Genomic DNA, 17231 nt, shown 5'->3' with positions numbered 1-17231 from the left:
CTTTAAGCAATCTTGGTTAAGATTTGTTAAACAAATGTAGTTATTTGTAAATTTAGACAAAATATATTTCTTTAACTTAATAAATCCCCTAAAAGTAGCAATTAAATTTTTAATTGATGGCACCATAACAAATATTTTCTTAACAAGGCAATCAAATTTAAATATATAATTCCTCTACTATAAAATGATTGAACACTGTTCTAAAAAGTTAAAGTATTGCAAATATTTTAAGGATATTTTATAATTAAAAGTAGTATTTATTACTACTAATTATCCAGTTATATTAATTATTACCTTCTTGTAAGACTTCTTTATGTAGAGACATCACACTGACAACATACGCACAACTTGGTAGATTAATTGCATTTTATTACTACTAACATCTTCATAAGTTTTTGAATTTCTGTAAACAAACAATATATAAACAGACATGTAGTAGATAGATAATTTTATATGTACCTGATAAAACCAATGATGGATATGCATTTACCCAAATACCTGTTCGTGAAGGAAGGATAATTCTAAATTTTTCACTAATATGTTCATAATAAACACCATGACGTTGATATATTTGCATTGTGGTTTATCCAGGTAACTTACTACTATTTACTTGATCAACCCATTTTTGGAAAGGAGCGAGATCATTCTTTGGGAAACGATGTCTAATTTCCGTAGTAGAATTTTACCCCGGTACACTACATCTTTTACTACACTGACGTATTGTCATCAATTTTTATATTATTACCCCATAATAATTAATGTAAAACAGAAAATATGCACAACGTAAAACGAAAATTTCGTGATCTAAACAAAAACCATAACCTACAAACAACAAACATAAAAATGGACGCCCATAGAAAATGCTGATTTCACACAATTTGATCGACCAATCACATTTCATGTTAGTGGCGGCACCTGGAATTTAAACTGCCAATCACAATTTGCGATCGCAGCGCTACAGTTGATTGAACTAAACAAAACATTTCCCCAAGGTCGCCTATACCGTGAAATTTCTATTTTTTCTATGATGTAGTGTTAGTATGTAATATACCGAATACCTATCCGTTTTCTGGAAATGACGTAAATAAATTATTGCTCTGCAGTTCCAAACTTGGTAATATCTGTGAAATGAATCCTAAACACAACTAAAAAACTAAGGCATATTCTATAATATGCATGCCCCTGGACTTTACATGGCTACTTGGCTAGTCATCTTTTTTTACTTTTTTTGTCCCAAAAGACACTATTTCCTAAAAACCAAATATTCTCAAAGCACATTCGATAGGTAAGGCTTTTTTCTATGGGTAAGGCTGCTAAGGTAACAGTGCGAAGTTGGGCTTGACCATCGTTGCAACACATTCCTGGGGGTTCATTCTTTCAGTTTAAAATACAATATAAAAAAACAGGGCAACCGTTTTCCGATGTTTGCAACTTTATCTATATTAATAGTAGTAATATTGGGCCACCAAAAACGTTATTTTATACAGCTAATGTGTTTGCTTCAGAATTTTGTTAAAACATAGAGTTAGAAACATTTAGTTAGAGTATCCTGTTTATCAAATATGGTTTACCTGAACTGGACAACATATATTTAGGAACCATGCCCCAGCAGTATTCGAACAGCTAAAGAACCGCCCTATTACCTTTACCATTACACCAACCAGGCCGAATTTTACATTAGAATGACTGAGTATATTTTAGAAAAGCCTGACTGATTTACTTATTTATAATTGGAACTATTAATCTTTCGGTATTTTTGCTCTCTTTGATTTAAAGTGCATATATCACCAATATTAGGAATATTGATTTACTGGAACAAACAATAAAATAAATAAATACAGTTTTAAAATAAGACAAACTGAATGCAGCATTCTGTATGAATACTGCAATCTGAATCTCTGAATTACTTATAGAAAACAAATGGGTGAAATTTGAAAAGCAAAAATTATCATACACAGATGGTTTTAAAATTATATATTTCTGATAATACTTATTGAAGACATATTTTAATATTTGAATAGTCAATAGAACATGGTAGGTAGACACAAAGGAATTCACTTATTCAGTCAAAAGTTTGAAACCCTTTACTCTATGAAAATCCATGAGATGGTGAGGTTTTATGATGATGCCATGCATAACTACGCCATTGCCAGAATTGGTCTGCTCGATTTCGTTATTCGACATTTTAAGGACCAATCTCTTCATGAACTTCACTGAAAAAGCCTGATATAGATTATTATAAATTTATCCAAAACCGTCTAGGGTGAACATTGATTCATAAGAGTATAACAAACGTCAGTATTGACAAATAAAAAGGTGTTGTTTTCAATCATGGCAAGCTATAAAACACACACATATTTGGTAAAAAAATATTAAACTAAAAGAGATTGATCCGGGAAGTTTTGATGCATCCACCATATAAACTTCCTCGTCTATCATGTTTCTATTTCAGCAAAATTCTGTTAATGATGTAAAGCTAGCTTCAAAAGAGGTGTAAAAACCATTGGTTTAGTTTCTCGGCCAGAAAACTGGGATGTTCTGCAGTTACAGAATTATTATTTTGACAGCTATAAAGGACATTGATTAAAGCGCCATATATATAACTGATTTTTTTCTTACTCCATGATGACCAGCTAGAACCAAATGGTTTTTTGCTGATGTCACCTCGGGTTCGGGATAGCGAGTGTTTTGCGGGCGACAGAGACCCTGGGATGGGTAGGGATTTAATCAAGGTGTTGTCGTGTTCTAAGGCGCGTATGGAGAACCTTACACTGAGCACGTTCGTGAAATTCTTCACAAACGGGATACCTGATCCCAGTGGGGCAGTGGGTTTGCCTAGATTTTGAAGAAATGATTCCCATTTCTTCTCGTTCCAAGCTCTAACCCTGTCCTTGACTTCTCTGATTGCGCATTGTGCCACACGTTTATCCCCAGGATCCAGAGTGGCGCGAGCTCTTCTCGCTAATCGGTTCTTGTACCTGATTAGTTTTTTCATTTCTCTAGGGAGGTTAAAGTGAAAAGGTTCAGTGCTGCTTATATATCTTAATATCTAGAGTGAGTTTAGAGACTGCTCTTTCTAAATCGTCTAGAGAATTTATACTTGGGACAGGTCCTGTCCGCTGAAGCTTGAGTTGAAACAAACCCCAGTCGGTAGTTTTCTTGGGTTTAAAAGAGACGGAACTCAGGAGAAAGTCGCTGATAGTAAGGACGATTGGCCTGTGGTCGGCATCGAAGTCTTGGATTACTTTTAGGTCGGAAGATTGATTCGCATTTTGATAAATAAATTAATTGTTCGCTTGGAGCAATCCCGACAATGCCCGCACCATCAGTTTGGTCTCATATGATTAATTTGCCTTTGAAATGTATGTAGAGCAGAAAAACATGATAAAAATAAAATAACTCGTGTTATTACCTAGATACGTCGTTTTTGAAAATATAACGGTTTCTTTTTGTTTTTTTTTCAGCACACAAAATTTCGTTTAGTTCTGTTTTTGCGGTACTAAGAAAAAACTTAGGTCTTTGATGATAGACTGATGGTATAATAACTAGTGATAGAGCCATTACATGGTATTTAGTTTTAAGGATATATAATATCAATAAATATTTTTAGGAAAATAATAAAATAGGATCAAAAACTCCGTATGTGAGCATTACAAGATTGGTGCAGCTATAGGAACTTATCTTACTATCGAATTAATGCATTCGAATGCTCTATTCATTACTACTTTTTGGTTTTCTAGCTTCTCCATGTCACGTGACAAATAGTAACGCTTTTTCTGGCTGAATCAAGACTTGTTCGGTGTTTGTTCAAGCCATTTAAATGCTAAAGCTTCCTTCATTAGCTCGTATAGTCTGTCGAATTAATAGCATTAATATCTGCTTAAAGATTAAAGATATGTAGGTTTCACTATGAATGAATAATATAAATGATATCCCATAATGGAAAATACAGGAAACAAATATTGGTAAAAATAGTTTAGACTTGTTTTGATAAAAATGCCGGCAATATTTAAAAAACTGTTTTTAAAACTGCAAATTAGACATATTTGGAAATGTCTCTTATTAAGCGTTTAGAGAATCCAATGAGCTATTAGAATTATATAAATTAAATTTAAAATATTCTGGTATACCTGCAACGTCTGTTAAACCTTTCTGCAACTCTTTTTATTTGGAAAAGCTTTTTCAAAATCAAATTAAAATAGTAATGTTTAATATTATTTAGGATTAACGATAAGTAAAACCGTTGTTTTAACAAAACGGCTGATATTTAATACTTACGGATACGTTAATTTACTTTTAAATTGTATTATGTATTATGCCACTTTCTAAGTATTATAAAACACCATAGAACATTTAGGACACCACTTCAATTCTTTTTTGCAAACTGAAACACTGAAATATGAAATTAACTTTACACTGTGGCTTGAGACTTAAAATAATTTAAAATTAATTATTTTCTACTGCTCTATGAACCCAACAATTATTTATTTCCTTTTTTCTATCAACATTAGGATGACAAAGAATTCGTACATCTCTCTTATGTCCCAGTTAAAAAACAATCGTAATCATGTATTGGTATATGACCAACAAATGAAAATGTAGTTATTATTTTCATTTAACTATGAAATAGTTGATATATTGGAGTTTTCATTTTATCGGGAATATACAAGTGTACTGCTAAGTGAGGACACCTTGAAAAGTTTCTTCCGCCAAACCGAGATCGAGAACAGGCGAGGCTCAAAGCAAACGACGGTCACTCTTTTCTTAATCAACTTTACTTAAGAGTATTCTACCTTAAATATACAATTACGCACAAGTTATGTGACACCAATAAAAAATATTATTTCAACAGACTGCAAAATTATGGCGAAAACCATCATATATCACTTAATTACTGTACAAATTGTAACACTAACAAAAAAAAACAAGCCCATTAAAATTATAATTACTCGGAGAAACCTTTCGAACACGTAACTGGCCGAAAAGTTAATCGATAAAAACACGAATTCCTGGGTAATGACGGGGTAAACATTGGTAACAATTAATTAAAAATTTTGCACCGACAGAAACGCGGATCATCCCGAAGACGCGGCGGCAGAAAGTGGTACACCTTCGGGAAACGCGCTAGTGTTAGCTAAGAAAACGAAGAGTGTTAGCTTTAGTAGTGGGTGATAAGGGAGAAAACAAAATTTAACAGAGTTAATAAAACTGACCATCAACAATCACAATCATCATAAAAAAAGGAAAACAACCGAGCAACTCCTACTATTGTCGATAAAAAAATGTGTGGCGTTAAGAACTCTTTTGTTGTAGGTGGCGAACGTGGATTGTACGACTTTTTTGTTAGGTGGATCGTATAGGCCAACACAACGCCAACCGTGTGAAACAAAGACGACTTTTACAACAAAGAAAACCATTTATATTAAGTAACAGATTCTTAAGGATTCCCAAACAAAATATACGTTGGCATGGATTACGCCGTGTAGATATGCAACCGGTTATTCGATCCGACGACGACTCCTCCGGTGATGAACACAACGAATAATACAAAGAAAACGGAACACAAGATAATGGAGCCACTTATTAACGCACAGATAGTGTCATTTTTCTTTTTCCTCGCCGGTTAGTTAATCCACTGTTTTACCGATCTTGTAATGTGGGCACATTTTCAGCTTAGTTTATTGAATCCAAATCCTATAAAAAAACATTATTATATGATGTAAAATATACTGTATAGCTTATTTTGAGTTGATCCAAAAATATTCAAAGAATAACTGATTTGAAATTTATAATAACAGCTTTTCCTGTACTAACATTGAACAATCAATAAGTGTAACTGTAGTGGTTTTCTGGAGTGGTTATTAACACTTCAATTTATCTTTTTTTTTAATGAGAACCAGAGTGTATTCACTTAAAAATTTTTTTTCATAATCACTTCTTCATTAATATTTGCATTTAGTTATGGTTGGTATTGTAAAAAATCTTATTGTTTATCATTTAAATTTTTATTACCAGTTTGGTTTCGCTATTAATTTGGTGGTCCATTTGTGAACATGAATTCACTTTATAGTGAAATATCCCAGTGATTATTTGATTCTGGATCAAGGTGGTCAACCTAAATGACACCCATGGTGAAGAAACGATACACAAAATCTTTAAAATCCTGCTTAAAATTGATCAAATCTTCGAATGTAAGTTAAATTAATCATGAAATTTTAGATATGTTTATAATTCGCATTATTATTTGTTTGTTGAATAACCTAGTACATATGAAAATAAAATTTGTTCAAAATTCAAAGTAAAAAAGTTTAAAGATGTTAACCTGATTATTTTCAATATATTTGTTTAAAAATCAGCATATATGTATGCATATTTATAATAATCTATAGTTATCACGCGTTTGCAACCATTTTAAAAACAATGAAATCAATAAAATAAAATTAAATTAAAATAACAAAAACATTAATAATCGTAACAAAAGTTAAAGAAACAGTAGCCAAATTCTCTAAGTTTCTTTTAAGTTTCATGAACATTTTATTTCCCCAATGTAATATTTCATTTTTTAATGCTTATTTGTCATTTATAATTATTATTTTCTAATTTCTAATCTTTATTTTTTAAATGGAGAATTAATTATATTAAAAAAATCGTTATAATTTTGTAACGAACATATCTTGGAATCCATCATTCTTTGAATATCATTGATGTAAATTAGTGGTACTTACTGTGTCTTTACGGTCGGGCAACAAATTTGTATACAGCTGGGCGATCAGTGCTCGTCTAAAAGGCACCAGAAAAACAATTAAAACTTGTTTTAAATACAGGAGGGCCTCCATAAGCTGTTTTGTTAGTCATTGAATATAAAGAAAATTAACTAACACCATCTTTAGGGGGTTAATGTTAACAAAAGAAACATTATTAATTGTTTTATAAACAGCAGAAATGAAAAAAAAAGTGTTAACCTTTTCTAAATAGGAGTGTTAACAGATTTGTAGCAGTTGCACAGATATATAGAGTGGCCCTCCGATACCAGTAGATGGCGACAGATGTTGATAAGAGGAACTAGGTAAGACGAAAATGTCATCGCGTAATACAGCCACTCACATCAACTCTGTCGCTTCCCATTAGTCTTAATTAGAATCAGGAAAAACTTACTTGGAACGTAAGCCACCGCCTGGCGGAAGGCCCTTTATATCTTGCCGGTCCAATTCGCAGAGCAATTGCGAAAAATCTATGTCACACTTGTCCCCGATAATTTCTGCAATCAAAAAACGCAAAACAAAAATTGGCATCAATGAAACAACATCGTCGGAATGGTTAACCGTTTTTATTAAAATTCGTGGTAATGGTGGTAAACAGGGGCTAGTTTTTCGAAAGAAAAAACACAGCTATAATACGTAACAAGACACTTGACACGACGTTTGTTTGACAGAAACATCGTCTCGTTGTGGCAACGACAGTATATATTTAGAGTGTGTTGTTTACTTGTTTAACGACTCTACGAACTATAGACGTGTGTTTCTGTAAAACAATATTTATATATATATGCCCATTTTCTAAACGAGCTTCTTGACAGAAGAACGTTTACAACCAGGCTTCGGTTATCTAGGGCACTTGGGTGAAAATACACTTTTACTCCCATTCTAGGAAGACTGTATAACTCTATCAAGAAAGAACAAAAAAAATGTGCTAGAAACAATTTAGAATGTAACATGCTTAATAATTCAACAGTAATAAAAACAAACAACAGAGTATTAACAATCAGGTAAAATAGTTTCGGTGATTAGATATATAGCAGTTATACATATGAACTATAAGAAAATAATACCCGGTTCGTTTATCCTGTTAGGGGCACCATTCAAGATGACCCTAACACAAACCAATTAAAGAGAAATTTTGTGAATTTCATAGAAGGAATACTGAGTAAAACTACCGTTCTTTTTTCTTGTTCAGTTCCTGCAGAAAAAAATTATTCATCCTAACTACAACAGTTAAAACAAGAAAAAAGTTTCAAACGAGTTTAAGAACAATCCTACAAATCTAATAAAAGGTAATACTGATAATAATATTGCTCGTTTCAAGTTCTAATTATCTACTGAGTAGAATGTGAGGTATATAGGAAAAATTGACTATAATTAGCTAGATAATTGCCGTAAAGCTTCTAGAGTTGTATGTATATGAGTTATATCTTGGAATTGCTAAAATATTACGATATACGAAATAATTGTTAAGCAAATCTCAGTTAGTATGTTAACCCTAAAAGCCCTTTTGTATCTCCAACAAATAAAGTTATCACCACATACTGTATAATGCTTAGTGGCTGACAGGAGTTCGCTAATCATGCCTTTGTCGGTAAATTCAGATATTTTAAAATATATAGCTATTATAAAAAATATGCTATTTTATTACAACTTACAGGGCAAAAACTAAAAATATGGTTTAACTTTTATCCTCTTGTGAATCCGTAATAATTAATGATTCAAACAAATTCACGTATACAATCAAACAAAAGGACTAAATTAATTTGATCAAATGTGGTGGTTAAAAGCTGTATTCTAAAACGTGATCAGCACAGTAAGAAATCTTTGAACAAAAGATAATTCATGAAGCAACCCTGCACATATTTAGTCAAATATTAGATGGAGATAAGTCTTGATCTAACTTCAAAGAGATCCACATGAGAACCCATAAGCAAAGTTTTCATAAAACCTACTGGCTCTAAAAACCTGCGGTAATGCACTTACATTTTGCTCTTTAATGCTTGACGTTAGAATAGGTAATTAAAAAATGAGGTTTTAACTGATTTTTGTTTGATATAGGCATATTTTTGTTGTAATAAATAAGTGCATCTGTAGTTTTCATTGATAAAATTGTGCTTTCTTATTAGTTTATATACTAACCGTAAATTTCCTTAAAAATTGGAGATACAAAAACGTATATTTTAGCCTACAGTAATGTAATTTATTTTTGTACACCTCTGAGAAGTATGTTATGTATAAAATAGATTAGGCTTTTACGTTTAAGGAAAGTCAATTATTTCGTACATGTAATGAAAATGTTAGTTGAATCGTTGATAATAGTGAATAATACTGAAAAGTGTGATACAACTCTTGGATAGCTGGAGCGCATTCAGAAAAGATAATCTTGACAAGTAACATAATTCAAACAACCTTTAACCCAGTACTCCAGGCGGGCGTCCAGTTGTCTCTCGGCCCAGATGGCTTCCGGACATGGTCGTGGGGCACCGGGGAACACAACCAACACAATGGACATGTTATCTCTGCTACCCTGAAAGTTATAAAACATATGAAAGGCCACTGTTATTCGTTAACATCATAAATATTATCTTCAATCCGGCAATGGCCTTTATTTTAAATTAACCCACTAAATATATGAATAATTAAGAATGTCAACATTAATTATAAATACTGAGGGACAATAATTTTGGACAGGTTGTTTTTGCAACCTCATTATGAAGCTAAGACGACTGAGTTTATTTATAATTGAGTTTATGAGTTTATTAAGTTTCTGCTAGTATACTACACTGAAAAACACAGAATGTATCTAATACCGTCTGGTAGGGTATATTAAATTTGTATATATTAAAATCATTGTTCATAGTAGCTATTAAGAAACATGATGTGTAAGTATGTACATTTGGTAAGAATATATAAGAAATGTATTGGTACTGCCTCCTCTTTTCCAGGCTGAAACGAACTTATCCGTCATAACTTTTGCCCCCATACAACAACATCCAGTCGTGTGATAACTCAAGTTCTATAATAATCGAATCTATACTTAGTTTCACTATCTGTTTTTTCGCCGGGTCTTCGTGCCCAATAACGGGTGCCATATCCCTAAATTTAATACAGTAGCAGTAGCGACCCACAGGGGTCAACTGTGAGGCGGTTTCGGTTTAGTGTATTGGTAAGCCCAGAGGCAGTCCCACATAATCCCGTCCACATAACTTGTCACTCCAGGGCAATTTTCTGTGATCAGGTATGCGTAATGCATTCCATCGCCTGGTTTTAGGCCAGAATAAAAAAAAAACTGTTGTACCAGCAATAACTGTAATATAATTGTAAACAATATTGTACATGTTTGGAGTATGCAAAGTACATATAATTGTGTGCTTATTACTATGTACATATTATTATTATAGGTCATACGAGGAAATACATACTGATGAAAAAAAAACAGTTACAAGAAAATAACCCAGACAAAAGCAGTACATTAGCATTATTAATTATAACAGACCAGAAATAATCATTTTTTCTTTTTTAAAGTTGATTAGGAACGTTGGTATTGGTATATTAAAAACTAGTATTGTAGGCAAAAATGTATTGCTTAAATATATGTTTTCGTTTCGTTTCTATATCGTGGTTCATAGCATAATAATACCTTTTTAAAATTGTTTATATTTATTATCATACTTTATTTGTTTCATACATTATACATCTTTTGTGTAATAATAAATAGAATTTAACAGTATAAAATTTCGTTGTATATAAAAAAATATTTCCAAATATATAATTTAAAGATAGTAACATAATCAGCAAGCATGTTTAATATATTTTTAAGTAGTAAATATATATGTGATGTATATTTCAGTATTCACAAAGATTGAAATAAGGATTGTGCTTTATACATTACCAAATAAATTTGTTATCATCATCGCTACTTATCATTTTGTTATGTATATTAGGCTGACAAGAAAATAACTAGTAATCTGTATTTCGAAAAATCTAATAATCCCTATAAGTTAGACAACAGAAACAAATATCTGGACTATACAGGTTTTCCACACAACGTTTTCAATTCCTATAAAATAATATTAAATATAAATAATATTATATAATTTTTTTTTTGAATTGCGTCAATTATCATGGTAATTATATATGGAATATACCAGATGTAATCAATAAAACTGTCTATATCATTGTCCAAACTTTATTTTTACTTCTTTTGCTTTTTTACTTTTACTTGTAGTTATTATTTTTATCCCATGTATTCGTAACTGTTTTTTTTTCAGTTAAATAATGTGATACTCATTTGATCAAATTTATTTTAAATCACTTTCATTTAGTTTTAGCAGCTTCACTAGTGCAGTGATTTTTTAACTGATTTCGCAAAATACAGAACTATGATTTTGATTACTACTAGCCAGTGTGGATTTACTAGAAGGCTAGGTAGGCTGCAGATTTTAGAAGGCCGAAAATTTGACCCTAAAATTTTTTTTTGCAGAAATAAAAAAAAATAGTTATTATATACATGGAGAAAATGAGTCTAGAAAATTAACAAAATTACAATATTTTAATACTATGCAGTATACTGAATACTCCAATGTCTATATATTAAAAATTACTAAAGATTTTGTAAGATATACTTTTGTGATTATGAGATTCAATTTGAGAAAAAGTTTAATTACGTTTTAAATTTAGTAATGTATTAATATTATTACTATAATTTTTTCTACATGTACATAGAATAGAAAAGAACTAGTGAAGTGGATTTAAAATCTTGCAAAATGGTAATATAAAAGTTTCATAACTTAATTGAGTTCATTGTTATTATCAACCATATTATACGAGCCTTATTGATATTGTTTTAAACTAACTTAAAGCGAACTTTAAATTATATAAAACGTTATAAGCAGTACATATGATTCAGAAAGACAGAAATATAATCAAGAACTATTTCTTGTTTAACCTTCACTAAATTATGGGTTCCAACAAAACAATCCTGTAGTTTACAATGAAACTAATAACGGGAAAAGATGCAATGAGATCTGTATAGAACACAAATAATAAAGTTCGAATTTCATTGACAAAAATAACTAATGGTTGTGAATAAGGGTATCGAATCGCAGTCGGCAAATGTGTAAATCCAGCACTACTTCTAGCCATAATTTCTTTCGTTTTAAATTAATACAATAGCTCTATCTCCCATTATCAGTTGCAATCCTTTTTCGCTGAAAAACTATTACAAAAGCGATTTACAATAATGGAATAACATTGTATAGTATATTTGTATAGTGGTGTATTTTCAAGTTAAAAGACATAAAATACTTATAATACAAATAAATAATACTTCATTATGAATCTGGCCCACTAAATGAAATTCAAATAGTTGATTTTCCGGTGATAGACATTCATTTCAATAAATAAAGCTAAACCTAATATTCTTCCGAGAGATATCCTGTTGCTGATGAATGATGTATTCCAGAGATTAGACGATTAATTCAAAGGGTTACTATTAACAAACAATTGCTTTTCCCACATGACAGATTTTCAGTTTGTATTTATAGAACATATATTCTATGAATGTGAAGCAATAAACCACTATATTACCAGTTACCAAAATGATTAAAAGTTAATTTTAGTCAATGGAACAACATTATGGAACATGTTGCAACTGTTTCTAAAATGCTGTTACAATATTCATAAAAATCGTTTATAATTCGTGAAACTCCCTACTGGGCTGCATATTTGATTAAGTATACCACACTCATGTTGAAACAAGTTGATTTTGTATTACCTTGAGCTATGTAACCTCAGCATGGACTTACTTTTTAAACTAGTTTTAATTACGTATAAGATTAATAACCAACCTTATATAAACAGGTATCTATAACCTGGCTGGTGATCTCCTGGAGATTATCGGTAACTTGCAGCCGGTTGTGGATGTACGCGCAGAGATCTTCGTTACTCATTACGTCCCAAATTCCATCACAAGCTAGTACCAGGAATTCGTCTTCGGCATCCTCTCTATCGCGCACAAATATTTCTGGCTCGGGTGACACCAGCTGCTCGCACGGTCCTCTACCCTCTACGTTTTTGTACTCGAAGTCGCCGAGGGCTCGGCTGACCGCCAGGCTGCCGTTGACGCGCTGGATCATAACACTGCCGCCGGCTTTGAGGATCCGGTCCCGTTCAGACGGCAGGCCCGGCTTGTGGTCTTGGGTGCTGAACACGGGACTGCCGTGTCGACACAGCACCGCCCTGGAATCGCCGCAGTTAGCGATGTACATGCCCCGGGGCGAGATAAAGGCGCACACCGCTGTGGTGCCCGACTTGTCTTCGCCGGAGGACATCTCGGGCAGATTGCGCATCTTATCATCGAGCTCTGAAAAATCAACGGAAACCGATACTTCTAGTCCGATCACGGCGCCGCGCTACCTACCAAGAAATCCCCTGCGGATGCCTTTCATGACGTCCTCCCTGAACTCTTCGGTGGCCATTATCGCGTCCAAGAGATGTTCGGCGCAATGGGCCGATACTTTGGCACCGGCGTGGCCGTCGAATACGGCGAAATAAGACCAGTCCTGGAGGTGTTCTCCCAGGTCTGTTTTGACCATGTGCGCGTCCTCCATTTCCACGCGCCATCCTTGCATGCTACACACTCCATACCTAAAAAACAATAAAATTCATTAAGAATTGGAGTATATTGTCAACTAATGACTCCCACCCATTTGTTTCTCAAAATATCTAAGGAAAGGAATGAATTATGATTATTTTATAATAGCCGCAATAGCATAAATAGCCGTCTACTGAGAAAAATTAGATACAAGTTGTTCCCATTTTTTATCTATTCACTTTTACGCTTTTTTAACATAGCGGAAACATGAACCAGAATGCGCAAAATTCAGCGAATACACTAGGTGAGCAAGATGGTCTAATTCGAATTGCAATAACATAACAGGTCAATTGACAAGTCCCCGGCCTACCATAGTAAAACACATTTTTTTGACAATTTTTTTTTTATTCAACATGATTCCCTACAAGGGTGATACACTGATTATAGCTACCCTCCAACTTTTCGATACCATTTTTGTAGTACGATTTGTCCTTTGCTTCAAAATAGGCCTCAGTTTTGAGATCTGAGAACAGGAAATAGTCGCTGGGGGCCAGATCTGGAAAATACGGTGGATGAGGAAGCAATTCGAAGCTCAATTCATGGATTTTTGACACGGTGCATAGTCTTGGTGAAGCGGCACTTTCTTTTTCTTCAAATGCGGCCGTTTTTAGCGATTTTGTCCTTGATTTGTTGATGGTCCCTCGTTTTTCAAGGTAATCAATGAAAATTATTCCATGCGCATTGCAAAATACAGACGACATAACCTTGCCAGCCGACTGTTGCGTTTTCCCACGCTTTGGAGCGTTGTGTTTGTGCAGTCCAATCGATTGACTGTCGATTGGACTTAGGCGTGAAATCATAGAGCCATGTTTCATCTATTGTCACATATCGACGCAAAAACTCGGGTTTATTACCCTTGATCATCTTCAAACACAGCTCCGAATCATCAACTCGTCGTTGTTTTTGGTCAAAAGTGAACTCGCGCGGCACCCAATTTGCACAGAGCTTTATCATACTCAAATATTCGTGAATGGTATGATGTACACGTTCAGTTGATATCTTTAGACTGTCTACTATTTCATTCAATTTCAATTTACGGTAATTCAAAATTATTTTGTGGATTTTTTAAATATTTTCGTCGGTAACAACTTCTTTTGGGGGTCCACTGCGTTCACCGTCTTTGGTGCAAATTTCACCACGTGTAAACTTAGCATACCAATTCTTGATGGTTGATTTTCCTGGGGTAGTGAGGAAACTCGGCATCAAGCCAACTTTTTGCTTCATCTATAATTTTTCCCTTCAAAAAGCAATATTTTATCAACACGAGAAATTCATTTTTATCCATTTTTTTCACAATAACAAAAATTGCTTCACTCAAAATGCTATAATTCACAAACTAATGATCCGACAGCTGTCAAATTTATACACGCATCTTTTGAGGGTTAGGGCTAACTAAAAAACATATGGATTTAATCCTAGTAGCGCCATCTATGTGTCGGGTCGGGGACTTTTCAATTGACCTGTTATCTCTCACATCCGTTACAACGTGTCGTTCAAGACAATAACTGCGTATTTTACTCGCTATTGCTACTTTTGGCAGAAGTTATTGCTTTAAACTGCAAAAGGTCGTTGCTAGATCTCACAAATAGTTTCATTCAGTTTTAACGGCCAATAGTGCACTTACTCTTCATTGATTTCGCCAAATACAGATCTCATCCATATTTTTATTTTGTTTCAGAGTATCTTTACACTATCTAAATGTACTTTTCCAATGCCCTTTCAGCTGTTCAACTTATTTGTCTTCAATATACTCCTGTCGGACAGCTGCTATAGTATATTCAGTTATAATGATTAAATGCAACCCACATTGCTAAGGCATTATGTCTTTAAAAAATATAGGAAAAGCAGTGAACGTTTTGCGTGTATAAATAAATGATACACATATTTTGACAGTGCTGCATCAGGTAGGCACTGATAAGAGTTAAATCATAATCCTGAATCATTACCCATGACGCATATTGTACAATTATCCCATATATTATTTTTTCAATATTTCATTAGACCCATTAAAATATAACGCCTATTCACTGAAAGTAGATATAAAAACACAACTCAAAGAAGCAATTATGAATCATCATAATAAGTATTCTGGGAAAATGTTAAAATTACAATGTACTTTTACGAAATGCCTTAATAAATGGATTTAGTATAGCGCTAGTATGAGAAATTTTGCCAGAAATTGCACAATAAGGGCTTAAGATTGAAAAATATTGAAACCCGTATGTTTCGTATAAATTATGACTTTAATTTATTACATACACAAAAGCAATTAAAGTAAAATGTTTACTTAAATTCTTGAAATTGTAATACTTTAGATAAAAACTGAAAACAACAAACCCAAGTGTTATGTTTAGTTTGTTGAATTCTGACATATTATGAAATTTTTACCATGGAGAAGAGTAAATCAGATAATTATTTAAATAATTAATTAAATTTCAAGAAAATTGTACTAATTGATATTGAATATTGATAATGCTTCGGAACATGTAATGACAATTACATTATCTTTGTTAAAGTAACAAACTGAAATCACATTTTAATAAACACAAATAATCACAATACAAATTTAAATACTCATATATACAAAAAAGCAAAACAAAAGAGGCAATAAAACATAAGGATTATCTCTGACACAAAGAAGGTAAAACAAGAACTATATAATTTTAGGAAATTATGTTAATAGTATTCACAAAACATTACAAGTAATCTAACGTAAATATTATAATAATGATAGAAACTGCTTCTTGAAATATTAAATGAATTTTTCCAGTTTTATATTGATAGGTTGAAGTTACTCAGATATTAGGAAATAAAAATTTTCATAATTTTATGATATCCAAAACTTGATGAAAGCTTGAGGTAAATACAAATAGAAAAACATTTAAAAATAGGTCATATTTGCTCTGATATGTAAATAAAATGAAAAAGATATGTCAAAAATGTTTATTAAATAAAGGAAAACAAAATTGAGAAATTTCTTCAAAATTATAGCAAACGTCTCTATTATATAAACAATTAGAAGGAGAATTAAGAATGAAAACAAAATAATACTAGTGACAGATCATCATTATTTATAACATTTGACTTTATAACCTCACATTTTCCTATACAATAACGCGGAAGATGAGGTAATACAGCCACAAAGTGAGAATTTAATTTAAGAAATTATAGTAAGTAAATACTGTCTGTTGACAATTTTGCTAATTCAAAATGGGGTAAACATTACTAAATTTGAGTGACATTGTCTATGGTTCGTAGTGAATTGAGGAGGACCAAAGCGTTAACTGCTGAAATAAAATAACTATAATGACCTACCTAAGCCCATTGCCTTCTCCGCACTGTTCAAATTTGTCAGTTTTAGGTTTATCCAGAAATGAGCCCATAGCTCAACGACTTCTCTTACACTACGCTTTTATCGGTTATAATGTTGGTCTAGCGAAGTTTCATTTTCCGCCGGAGGAAAATCCTGTATTGCTGCTATTCCTGCAACAGAATAGCAAATAAATAGTTTTCCTTTTTATTCTATGTCTATTATTATTATTCCTTTTTTTGACGTTCGTAGAAACGTAAACACGTGTCGACAATCGACGTAGTACTCAAGGTTAGGCGTTACCTTATTCGCACTCCTGTATTTAGTATCGGTTCTTGGTGGCTTTCATCGTCCCTCTAATCACGTAAAATCACCCTCGACACAACGATCAACAACAAATAAATTGTACAAAAAAAATGGCGGAAATCGTTCTGTCAACGCGTGCGCTCAGCTAAAAATAGATCTTGACAGTGACGTAACCCCTCGCCAATCAGCTGAACCCTGT

General features: G+C 32.7%; 1 protein-coding gene and 1 long non-coding RNA gene across 2 annotated transcripts; one reads left to right on the top strand and one right to left on the bottom strand.

Annotated features, from left to right (window-relative positions):
* Positions 1–4756: 4756 nt before the first annotated feature.
* On the bottom strand, positions 4757–17198 carry alph (protein phosphatase alphabet). Its single transcript, XM_076403893.1, has 8 exons — positions 17030–17198; positions 16732–16899; positions 13183–13409; positions 12611–13125; positions 9171–9288; positions 7156–7258; positions 6726–6780; positions 4757–5694 (listed from the first exon to the last, which is right to left on the bottom strand). The coding sequence occupies exons 2-8, from the start codon at positions 16797–16799 to the stop codon at positions 5674–5676; spliced, it is 1107 nt and encodes a 368-aa protein (XP_076260008.1). The 5' UTR covers positions 16800–16899; positions 17030–17198; the 3' UTR covers positions 4757–5673.
* Positions 16495–16782, top strand: LOC143196255 (uncharacterized). The gene is made up of 2 exons (XR_013005712.1): positions 16495–16586; positions 16675–16782. It is a non-coding gene; the product is annotated as an uncharacterized LOC143196255 (long non-coding RNA).
* Positions 17199–17231: the final 33 nt, after the last annotated feature.

Source organism: Rhynchophorus ferrugineus, unplaced genomic scaffold (assembly GCF_030347505.1).
Source record: "Rhynchophorus ferrugineus isolate W39M unplaced genomic scaffold, kcgeb_rfMv2 rfM4, whole genome shotgun sequence".
Classification (NCBI taxonomy): Eukaryota; Metazoa; Arthropoda; class Insecta; order Coleoptera; family Curculionidae; genus Rhynchophorus; species Rhynchophorus ferrugineus.
This window is presented reverse-complemented; position numbering and strand designations above follow the sequence as displayed.